The sequence below is a fragment of the Gouania willdenowi genome, chromosome 3 (assembly GCF_900634775.1).
Source record: "Gouania willdenowi chromosome 3, fGouWil2.1, whole genome shotgun sequence".
Taxonomy (NCBI): Eukaryota; Metazoa; Chordata; class Actinopteri; order Blenniiformes; family Gobiesocidae; genus Gouania; species Gouania willdenowi.
The window spans coordinates 44,994,834-45,007,733 of record NC_041046.1 but is presented as its reverse complement, the minus strand read 5'-3'; the positions used below and the strand labels follow the sequence as shown (position 1 = coordinate 45,007,733).

The window sequence follows — 12,900 nt, the reverse complement described above, 5'->3', positions numbered from 1 at the left end:
ACACTAAAATAACAAAAAATATTAAAAAATAATGTACAAATAGTCAACAAAAATACACAAATATTACTACAGAAACAAACAAAACAACAGAAATACACATAATTACAACAATATACAAAATGACAGAAAAATATGCAAAACAACAAAAACACAATAAATTGACAAAAATACACAAAATGACAAAAAAATAAATACAAAATGACTCCAAAAAAACATACAAATTTACAGAAAAATACAGATGACAACAAACATCAACAAAAAACTGACAATTTTCAAAACATCAACAAAAATACACATAATTAACTCCAAAAACCAACAAAACAATACAAATACACAAAATAACTCTAAAAACACACAACACGACAACAAAAATACACAAACATGACAGAGATGTAGGAAAAACAACAACAAAAACACACAAAATTACCAAAAATGACTAAAAACATAGACTAAAATGTACTAAACGCCGACAAAAATACACAAAAGAACTCCAAAAACGCAAAATTACAAAAATTACAAAAATACTCAAAATGACTATAAAAACAACAACAAAAAAACATGAAATATCTCAAAAAAACACAAACCCTTTGTTCTTTCCTGTATTAATGCTCAGATTATTAAGTATTCTAAATGCTGACGTTAAAGTTGATAAAGTGACCCTTGGATCAGATAAAATCACATTTTTCTGACCCCTGCTGTGATAAAAGTTGCTCCTCAAAGGTTTAGAGGTTTATGTACGTTAATCGCACATATCCCTTTACATCACTCTGTTTCCCGTGTGTCGAGCTTTGGTTTTGTTGTCGTTACTTCAAACAAACCATTTGCAGTGAACGGCTCATTTTCAGACCTCAAAGAAAGGCTTAATTTCAAAGTAATTTGATTCTAATGCGTTGGAGGATTAAGTCTGGCCGTTAGCACTCTAGAACAAAGCTTTGTGCAGATAAAACCCTTTGTTTTTTTATTATACAAGTAAGATAAGATGTTAGCTTTGACCAAAATCCACCAAATCAGTTCCTTTTCCTCTCCTTCATTCCACCCTCTGAGCTTTCTCACAGATTTAAAAACTGAAAGCTAGGAATGGTGCTCTCAACCTCACACCTGACCCTGTGTTGAGTCATTACGTGCACGCTGCCGTTCCTAATCTTGCTGTAATGATGGAAAAACTCTCCAGTCTCTGGTCTGGGACTGAGCTCTACAGCCGCGTGTTGTTTTTTCCATCACAGCTCTTCTGGAAAAAACCGCCACGCGGCACTAATCAGCAAGTATTTCAGTTTGTGTGGAGCCATTACCTTTTGACCTGCGTCTGTTGTGATAGCGAGGCCATTTGGCACCAGGCCGGCAGTTTTGTGCTTCTTTACCAGCCTCACGGAAACCACTGGGATGGCCACCTAGAGATAGTGGAGGAAGAGAGGCTAGGGTTAGCAAAGAATAAAGAAAACATGGCAGAAATCATGCATCAAAACTAAAGATCTTATACTAATCAGGGTCAGGGATTACTTCTACAGTTTAGGACACAAAAATAACTCACAAATATATCCAAAAAATCAATAAAAATACACAAAATAACAAGAAAAACATACTAAATGACTTCAACACAAAATAACTAAAATTATTACAAAACTAAAAAAATGGGAAAAAATTATTCCAAAAACAAACAACAAAAATGCATGACAATGAAGATATACTAAAAGACAATGAAAATACACAAGATGTAAAAATAGTAAACAAAATAACTAAGAAATTTACAAAATGTCAACAAAAAAATAAAATGTGACTTTGACTCAAAAAATAAACAAAACAATAAAAATACACATAAATCAATAAATCAACAACAAAATAACTAAAATCCTTTTAAAAACAAAAACATAAAAAAATGATTTCACGTTTTGTACATGTTCTCCTAATGTGAGCACTAGTAGAGCTTATTAATTATGCTTGATATCGTTGATATTAAATTAATGCTCAGCTTTTCATTAGCGTTAAAAAAAGTAAAATGTGGAGAGGAAAAGGTCGGTAGGTTTGCTTCGTGTCTGATTTCAGTCAGAATGTGAAAAATGCAGCGTGAATAAGAAGCTCATTGTCACTGGGATATCAGCAGAGCTTTAGTTTCAGGCAAATGAAATGAAAACGTTCATTGCATGACATCAAAGACAAAGCTTGACTTAAGTTAGCTGTTCCTAAAAGTAGATATTTTACACACAGACACAGGAGAACCTTTGACTCCCAGCGTCACCAGGAGAGGCTCAGTTCAAGCTCTCATACCTTGATGTCCTTCCCAAAGAGGTTGGCGTAGAAACATAACCAGTTTCTGGAGATGTAGAGGCGGCCTTGGAGGAGGATGTCTCTGAGGAGAGCGCAGGAGTACACTGAGGAGGAAAGAAAAGACAAAATGATGAGATCTACGATATAATGCATGTTATATTTACAGGAACAGGACGTTTACATTATGGATGTTCAGCTATAACACACACGTGTGTAGGAGCAGCGCCATGCTTCACTTTACAAGGAAAATATACAAAAATGACCCATAAAACACACAATGATGACAACAAATACACATGATAAATATACTACTAACAAAATGTCAACAAAAATTAAAATGACTGAAAAACAACTAAAATACACAAACATCAATAAAAATACACAAAATAACAACAAAAAATACACAAAATGACTAGAAACACACAAAATAACTAAAACTATTACAAAATTTCACCAAAAACAAACAAAACAACAAAATGAAAATACACAAAATAACAACAAAAAATACACAAAATGACTAGAAACACACAAAATAACTAAAACTATTACAAAATTTCACCAAAAACAAACAAAATGAAAATACACAAAATAACCCCAAAAAATCCCCAAATTAGTCCCAACACACAGAAATACACATAATAACTACAAAATTTTACAAAATGTCAATAAAAATGAAAAATATTACTCCAAAAACTGTGGTCAGCGCTCGTTTTGTTGTTTTTTCTTAGAGCTCCGATCATCCTGCGAGGACGTCTTAAGTCTACACACATTTATCTCTACTTGTCGCTGACTGATTTGTAAAACAAAACACACGACAAACAAACAAAGTGCAGTAAAAACCAGAGAAACGGATTTGCGTTAACTCCTGTTTGTTTTCATTTCTGCTGGATTTACATCAGCTGATGCAAAGTGTGTCTGAGCAGTCGCACACGTTGGAAGGAGTAAAACACAAACTGACAATTTTCACCCACATTTATTTATTTGTTTGTTTGTTTGTCTGTGAGCAGGATTACATCAAAAGTATGTTAGAGATTCCAATAAATTATATTTAATATACTGATTCTGGATCAGTTTAAAAAAACCTCTTTCTCATCATTGGCCATATTTAAATAATTCATCTCTGTTCATAATTTACAAATCTTAAAAAAGGAATGTTGGTTTAGTTATATATATATATTGGTATTGGTAAGTGCTACTTTTAAAAATATATATTTTAAATTTTTTTAAAATTTTTATTCACTTAATTTTCTTTTAATTTCATTTTATTTTTATATTATTTTAATTTGACATTTTATTTATCCTATTTCTATTAATTTCATTTCATTTTGTTTTCTTTTAATTTATTGAATTTTATTTATTTTATTATGTTTTTATTTCATTTTATTTTATAAAATTTTCCTACAATACAATATTGTAATGTTTTTCTTTGACAGAATTCTCACAGGCTTTTTTTTCCTGCATTTGCAGTTTGTCTTGAATTCAATCTTTTTAACTGACGCTGCATTTTCAAACTGTCAGAAATGTCTGAATAACATGAATTTTGCATTAATGATTATTTCACACCAGACGTTTTCTCCAAAACAGTAACGTTTGGTTAGAATGTTGACTTACTTTTTATAATATTAATATTATTATTATTATTACTAGTGCAGCACCTGTAAGAAATGTGGATATATAAGGATAAGTCGCTTTTTCATGAATGGACAAATGAGGTTGTGTTTGAAGGTGGACATCATCACTGAAGAGGTAGGACTGATGACATCATCACTGAAGAGGTAGGACTGATGACATCATCACTGTAGAGGTAGGACTGATGACATCATCACTGTAGAGGTAGGACTGATGACATCATCACTTTAGAAGTAGGACTCTAACAAAATTTGTAAAGCATTTATGAAATAATTTATTAGTGGTATCATTGCAATCCAAACAAATCCAACTTCGCACACCCTTGAACCAAGCAGCAGCCATGTTGAAACTCTCAGGTCAGTCTGATCCTGATCCACATATATACATATATATATATTCTATTATAATGAATATTAGACATGTTTTACATTTTTGCTTTATTTATATGAGTTACATTTTTATTTAAAACTATAATTTGATAATAAACAATAAAAAAAAATTCTAAACTCGGCAAGACCTGTATTTGCAAGGTGAATATGTATTTGGTAATTGAAAATTGACAAAAATGTCAACCTGTATCTGGATTTGTTGACAAATTATATAATGGAGGAAAAACAGAAGACTGACCTTGACCTTAAATATGACCTTGATCAAAGGTCAAAGTCACACATTGAAAGGAAATGTTGTTCAATGGTACCAGTGGAAAAGTTTGTGACGTTTACTGATCTTTTTACTGGTAGGTCGTACAGCTTTGGTCCAATGAAATAAAATACTACACTTGAGATGAGCTTTTCATAAATGTAAGCATCAAACTTGTACGATAAATATTGGTAGAGATGTGGAAAATTCAGATTTTTGACACTTGACATTGACCTTGACATTTTGGCTCCAAAAAAGGTCGACTGCACATCCTTGACATTGTCCCTATGAGATGACATACGTGTCATTAGTGATGTATTAATAATCTAGGAGGAGTTCTAGGATCAAGAAGAAGAGAAGTGAAAAGAACTGTTATGAGAACATTGTATTTGACAATTTTAATTTGCCAAATACAATAAATGCTTTAGTGTGAAGCATGCAAATAGAACCTGTCTAAAAAGATGAAAAGGTTTTCTTTCCTCTGCTGGTTGTAGAGAGCTACGGTACCTTTCATGAGGATCTCGTCCTTGGGAACACACTGGAACAGTTTGTGGTACTGGGAGTTGTATTTGCTGACAGTCTGTGCAGAGGGACAGGGTAGAGTCATGAGCAGCTCCTTGGTTCTGGACCGACCCGTCTGCACGGCACCACCTCCACCACCTCCTCCACCTCCTCCACCTCCTCCACCTCCACTGGCCGAGGACGCCACCCTCTCCCTCAGGGGGCGGGAGCTCTGCACTAGGCTCAGCATGTTGGCCCCGTACACACACACACACTCACGCACGTCCAGGGCCTGGAGCATGCTGCTGCAAGACACACACTGTGGACCTGTCTGTGGTCAGTAGCTGAAGGACTGCCTCTGTTCTGATACACACACACACACACAAGCCTGGATCTACTACACACACACGCACGCACACACAGCTAACAGAAAGTCACTAAGCTCTTTTCATAACTACCAGGTTTCCTTTCTCTGTCCTAAACACACCTCAGCACCACTGAGATGAAGTCCTACACCAGAACTACACAACTTCTATCACTGTGGGGCCAAAAAAATATGTTTGTTTGATCAGAGGGTCACATGATCAATATTAATGTCAGCATTTAGAATAATGAGCGATCTGAGCATTATTACAAGAAATGAAAAAAACTTTTTATGGTAATTTCGTGTGTTTTTCTGTAATTCTGTGTATGTTTGTTGTTGTGAGGCATTTTGTGCATTTCTGTAGTCCTTTTGTGTATTTTTCTCGTAAAATATATGTTTTTTGGATTAATTATGTGTATTTTTGTATCTTTTAGTTGTGTTTTTGCGCCTTTTTGTATAATTATTGTTTTTTGTTGCCATTGCAGTGTGATTCTTGAGTCATTTTGTGCATTTTTGTATCTTTTTTAGTGTAGTTTTACGCATTTCTGTATTGTATGTTTTTTTGGGTCATTTTGTGTTTTTAGAGCCTTTTGGTATATTTTTGTGTATTTCTGTTGTTTTTTTTTTTTGTTTCTGTTGTTTTTAAAATCCCATTTCACCACCTTTTCCACCATTTTTGCTCACTTTGAACCCATTTTATTTGTGATTAAAACAAGAATTTACATATTTTAGATGACTATAATAATAATAAACTTCCAGGATAACAGTGGATATTATTCAGATGAATAAATAAATGTGTGTTCAACCACCTTCAGCTACAGTGGGGGTCCCCGCTCTCTGGAACCTTTATTTTCCATGTCATGGGTTAGAAAGGTAGAGAACCCCTGAATTATGCTATTATTGCCCCACATCATTCAGAGCTGTAAACTCTCTTTTCTCAGTCCTCCATTCTTCCTTCCTCCCCCTCCCCTCTCTGTGTCTCATCCATCTTTCCTTCAGCTCATTCTCTGCTGCTTTTGTCTGTCTTATAATAGCCGTGTGGTTGAACCAGTGTATGTGAAGCTTACAGGAAGCTACAACCACAGAGGGGCCGACCATTACCAGTTACTTTCACATAATGAGCTGCTGGCTGGCGTCGTGATTTAAAAAGCATGAGATGATTAGTGGGGGAGGTAGAATAAAAGCCCCTGAAAACCATAATGGGACCAACACAGAATAAGAGGAGAGCTTTTATATTTCATCAGTGGAATGGTTTTATAACTCTGAACTTAATAATGTGAGATAAGTTAGCGCTATTGAATGAATGAGACAGAGTCGAGCTTTAGGGTTGCTGGTCAGATGTAAAAGCTTGTTTTCATCTCCTCTGTAAACACTCTCTTATTGACATTGGTGGAAAACATTTTGGTGCATTGCATTGTGGGATGTGGAGTCCGTTTTTATTGCTACATAGAAGTGTTTTTTGAAAAATGTAATTTGACAGTTTGATAAACATACCACTTGTTTTTGACGTTGGTTCTTGAATTACAATTACTTACCATTTACTTGTTCTCAAAAGTTTTTAAAAAATTAAATAAATTGTATTTCATACTGTTTTGTACTTGTACTGTATTGATATTGCGATGTGTATCCTACTGTTTACTATCAGGATATATTGTATTGTGACACGCAAATCGTTAATGGAATTGCATCGTCAGATTCATGTGAATGCACAGCCCTACTGTTTCTACAGTGGAGTCGCTGATTTAAGGACAGCTAACTAGCATGCTAGCATAGCATGTCCACAGAACACATGCAAACACATGGAAAATAAAAATAAAACTTATATTATCTTTCATACAGTAACATTAGTTAATGAAGGCTATAAAACAATATTTTTTCTTACTTTTTGATTAATACTCAGTAAAGTAACTTTTTAGTGAAGTAAACATTAACAGTAATAGCTACTGTTTTACAGTAGCTAGCTAGGACAACACTGGTAATGACAGGGGCTTTCCTAAATGTTACCTTTGAGTTTAAGTTTTTCATTTAGATTAAATGCTAACCACTCATTTAATCAAGAAGTGTAGAAAGTTACAAACATCTTGAAAGCAAATATACAGTGAGGATTAAAGAAAATATCTGAGACACTTTGGATTAAACAACCAAATTGATTTAATTAATGCTGCTGGAGACAATACTTTTTAAAAAAATCAGACAAAGACAAACTGTACGTGTCATTGATCAATAAATCCAAGACTATTTGCTCAAAAAACATGTAAAACTGTGATTAACAAACCTTGACAATCAGAAATGTGTTGGGAACAAACAAGAAATCACAGTAATAATGAAGTAAAAACTCTTCCAGGCCTCCATCAAAGGGACTCCACATCCCACAATGCAATGCACCAAACTTAACCAACAATGTCAATAAGAGAGAGTTTACGGGCGACAATTTCTACCTTTTAAATATCTTAGATTTATTGATCTGTGAGGCCTACACTATGTGTTTATCTGATGAAATGTTTTATATATAAGTGTATATATATATATAAGTTTATAACTTTTAGTACAAACTGCAACTATCAAACCACAGAGGGAAACTATGAACACAGAGACAGAATGAGTAAGACTCACCGAGCCTCTGTAACATTTCTTCACGTCTTCATAGGACAGATCTTCAATGAACCTGTGATGGAAATAAAGGCAGATCATTCTTCTGTTTCTACTGAGAAACTCATAACACACACTCACACACACACTGTGTGTGCACGCATGTCAATGTACACGGCATTAAAATCTGCACCAGGTCAAAGATTTCACACAACGAGTTAAATTTACAAAAGTGCAGTGACATAATAGGCTGTCACAAAATAAACAATAAATAAATAATAAAGATAAATATTGAACACAAATAGCAAATGTGCCAGGAGATTATTTATGCAACTTAAACAACACACACACACTCACACACACACACACACACACACACGTATACACACACATGACCAACAGTGCAAAATTAATGTAATTTTTTTTTTCTTTCTGTTAAGCGCTATGAGATGACTTTGTTGTAATTTGCACTATATAAATAAAGTTGAATTAAATTGAATTGAAAAAGCACCTTGAATGAACACGTGTCAAAATCATGGCCCGGGGGCCAAATCCGGACTCTTAGAGCTTCCAATTTGGTCCACAGAAGAAAGAAAGTCCTTCCAAATTCAAAGAAACTCCACAACATTTGCAGAGCTCAGTTTTTCTGTACTTTTATCGCTTTTAATCTGAAATTGTTGAAAAAACTCTCACTTATTGTAAAATCCTGCTATTTTTTATCAAATGTTTCCACAAAATGGACTTACCACCACGTTATTAATTTTAAATGTATATTTAATGTTGGACAAAAAAAGGTTATCCCATTTCTTATCTTATCAAATCTTAAAATTTCCCCAAATGAATTTAAGAGAAGATGCTGCAGGGACTGTTATCTGTCATTTATAGATTCTTTACATATCAATTCTTCATGTAATTACAAGCTAGGGCACAATAATCTTAAATCTGTGGTCCACGTGAGATCAAACTGCTCCATATTTGACCTTTGGACTAAAATGATAATGTGTAGAAAATGGATGGATCACCTACATTTAGCACAAATAATTCATGTAAAGTTGAATTAGTTGAAAGTAGGCAGTCCCTTATCGACAACCTCACAAAGATAGTTGGCCTGAACCATTACAGCGGGGGCCAGAAAAATGTGATTGTATCTGATCTGAAGGTCACATGATCAAACATTCATGTCATCATTTAGATAATAACCAATCTAACCATTAATACAGGAAAAACAAGGAGTTTTGTGTAATTCTGTTGTCATTTAGTATATTTTTCTTTCATTTTGTGTGTTTTTGTTGTTATTTTGTAGGTTTTTTCTTTTCTTTTTGTGCATTTTATAGTCATCTTGTGTTCTTGTTGATGTTTTGTACATTTTTCAGTTATTTATTGTGTAATTGTTGTTATTTTGAGTATTTCTTTTTTTGGAAATTTGAAAGTGTTTTGGAGTCATTTTGTCATATCTGTGCATTTTTACACGTGTTTGAGGTACTTTGCATTATTTTTTGTGATTTTGTGTTTCAGGTTCATTTCTGGAGTCCTTATGTGTATTTTTGTTGATATTTTGTGAAATATTCAGATATTTTGCAAATATTTGTAATTTTGTAAATGTTTTGTCAAATCTTCAGTTATTTTGAGTATATTTCTTGTAATTTTTTGTATTTTTGCTGATGTTCCATATTCATTTTATTTATTTTTCTGTATGATTGTTGTCATTTTGTGTATTTTTGCACATGGTTTATATATATTTCACTTATTCTGTGTATAATTTGTCTTTATTTTAAGTATTGTAATTTGTCGGGGAAATGTGTATGATCTTTGGAGTCATTTTATGTGTTCTGGGGGTCTTTTTGTGTATATGGACTGCACAACAATAGACCGAGGGCTGCATGTGGCTGTGCACATTATACAAGTAATTTTTCAGTGTAATTACCTTGAAAAAATAAACCTTAGTTGTGTATCATGTGGTTTTTGAAGAAGAAATTTAGAATTAACTGAAGAGGAATCATATTAGTTTGTCCTCAAAGCATAATTTCATCATTGTGCCTCATTAAAACTTTCCTCTAATAGAAAACCAAAGACAACCTCTCATCTATTCTGGTCATGCACATGTGTGTGTGTGTGTGTGTGTGTGTGTGTGTGCCTATAAATAGAGTGCACAGAGGCTCTGCTCGCTCAGGTGGAGGGAGAAGAGAGTGCTTATTAAAAAACACAGGCCTCTCTGTGGGGAGAGACGAGCTCTCACCATCACCATCTGCTGCTGCTTTACTGAGCAGCCATGGAGCTCTGAGCCTGGAAATACAGGTCAACGCACTGTAGCAAAGAACACAGAGCGACCACAGGCGTTTTCACAGTGTACGGAGGATATAACACACCTTTACTGTAATAGTATTAATACCTTCAGGATGGTATGTGTCACTGATCTGATTCTCAGATGTAGATGTTACAAAGCATCTACAAAATATACCAAATGACAACAAATACATAAAATAACTAAAGATTTGACAAAATATCAACAAAAATACACAGAAATGACTCAGAAAATGAATTAAACAACAAAACTACACCGATTGGGAAAATAAATATTAAAAAATGACTCCTAAAAAGAAATATACAAAATCAGATGCATTAAATATAAAATGTTAGAACATATAAAATCAGGCTGTTGTGATGAATCTAAATAAACACAAGCTACTCTTACATCAGCCTATATTCATGTTTCTAATGCACAGTGGTGTGTGTGTGTGTGTGTGTGTGTGTGTGTGTGTGTGATTTAGAAAGAGAAACAGTCACTGGAACTGAATGACTCTTTAAAACCAGCTTTAACAACGATGAAGACAATCATTTTTTTGTCAGATAAAGACTTAATATAAGGCTCAATAAATGAATTAATAAATCCACAATAATTGGATCAAAAAAATATGTAAAAGGTTGAAAATGCTGCTCTGTTTGATATCCACTGTAAACACTCATTTTATAATATTTTTGGAAGGGTTTCCTGCATTGCATTGTGGGATGTGGAGTCCTGTAGACAGATGGAGAGAAGGTGGGGGTTGGGAGTTTAGGGTGGAGAAAGGAAAGGATTGCCAACCACTGGGGGGCATCCTCTTGTGGGCTTGTGGGGAGGGAGGGTGGGCAGGAGGCCCAACGAAGGCATAGAAATATAATCCATTAGCTTCATTTCTGATACAGTCAGATGACGTGTGACGACCTTGAATAGCTCTAGTTCAGAAACAAAGTTTGACTGTTGCTAACATTGTCATAAGCTAGCTGTTAAATGGTAGCCTCGAAAGTGAGTCAAACAATGGTTCCACAACGTTTGGTTTAGTTTTGATATGTTTTTAACTTCACAAACGTGCATCATTAAACAGAAAAGTTACATAACATTATTTTAATAAATTCTGATTGCAGGTGTGTAAAGAATATTCATGTAAGTTGGATGAAGTGTGACATAATTCCAGGTGAAAATGACTCAGCACGACAGTGTGTTCCTCATTCTCACTGCAGGCATTTATATATCTACTGTAGATAAAATGATTAGATTTAAAAATACATGAATTGTTCTCACTAGACCACGAGCAGTAGCAGCACAACACGATGCATTCTGGGTAAGGCATGTGAGTGATTATTAGTCAACAATTGTTCACTTGTGATCAGCCGGAACTAAAGTGAGATAAAAAAAAGATTACGTTTTTTTAAATAATAAACTGAAATAAAGAGTGACTGATTGAAGTTGTGTTGTGTGTTAAGGAGGAGAGGAAGAGTCTTATTATGGTGCCAGACATGTGTGTGTGTGTGTGTGTGTGTGTGTGTGTGTGTGTGTGTGTGTGTGTGTGTGTGTGTGTGTGTGTGTGCGTGTGTGTGTTAAATCTCATCCTAGAAAAGATTCTCCAGGATTATCAGAACTCCTGCTTCCAATCCATGTTATGTAACAAATACACAAACAGACACAATAACACATGTTGGAATATCTGCTTTCATCTCCTGTAGAGCTTCACACAGTGTGTGTGTGTGTGTGTTTCTCTGTACGCATGTGTGTCTATCTGTCTGTGTGTGTTTGTGAGTGTCTGTATGTGTGCGTGCATCTGTGTGTATTTATGTGTGTTTCTCTCTGTGTGAGTGTGCAAGCTTTTGTGTGTACGTGTGTGTTTCTGTGTTTGTTTTTGTGTGTGTGTGTGAGAGCGTGCACGCATTTGTGTGTGTAGGTGTGCACGTGTTTGTGTGTATGTGTCTGTGTGTTTCTGTGTGTGTGTGTGTGAGCGTGCTTGCGTTTGTGTGTGTGTGTGTGAGTGTGCATGCGTTTGTGTTTATTTTTTTGTGTGTGTGTCTCTCTGCGTGTTTGTGTGTGTGTCTTTCTGTGCGTTTGTGTGTGTGCACATTTGACCATTGTTTGACATCAAAAATAAAAGCACAAAATAAAAGCAGTGATAATAAACATCCTCAAGCTGGACGACTCGTGACCACGGTACAGGATACAGATGGTGTGTGTGTGTGTGTGTGTGTGTGTGTGTGTGTGTGTGTGTGTGTGTGTGTGCCTTAAGTGTCCGTGTGAGTCTTCATCCTTGGAGTGGTCCAGGTCCTGTTGTGTGGAGAGCAGGCCTGTGGCGTCTTCGCTCTGCTCCGGCTGCTCAGTCATGTTCCTGGCCCTGGATACACAAACACATGCACTACGTTACACACGCACACCTGCAGAAGATAGGGCTGCTCAATTAATAAACATTTGATTCCGATTTTGATTATTATACCCAACGATTACAAAAAATAACATAATCGAGAAAAAAATATTATTTAAATAATTTATTAAAAATTTTAATAACTGTTTTATTCGCTAAATAAAACAAATCCACTATTTCAAACATCTACAAATAATAAAGCTTGGCACACACGTTATTAATACTAACTTTGAGTTGTTTAATCCCCGCACA

The 12,900-nt window shown here is 34.8% G+C and overlaps 1 protein-coding gene across 2 annotated transcripts in view; it reads right to left on the bottom strand.

Annotated features, from left to right (window-relative positions):
• The window catches only part of LOC114457162 (GRAM domain-containing protein 2A-like), a 40,795-nt gene that overhangs the window by 8,708 nt on the left and 19,187 nt on the right, over positions 1–12,900 (bottom strand). For both annotated transcript variants that reach the window (XM_028439100.1, XM_028439101.1), the window contains exons 2-6: positions 12,511–12,621; positions 8,009–8,060; positions 5,038–5,110; positions 2,263–2,366; positions 1,290–1,388 (exon numbers count right to left, since the gene is read on the bottom strand). In XM_028439100.1, the coding sequence (XP_028294901.1) occupies positions 1,290–1,388; positions 2,263–2,366; positions 5,038–5,110; positions 8,009–8,060; positions 12,511–12,621 (439 nt within the window). The remainder of the gene's footprint in view (positions 1–1,289; positions 1,389–2,262; positions 2,367–5,037; positions 5,111–8,008; positions 8,061–12,510; positions 12,622–12,900) is intronic.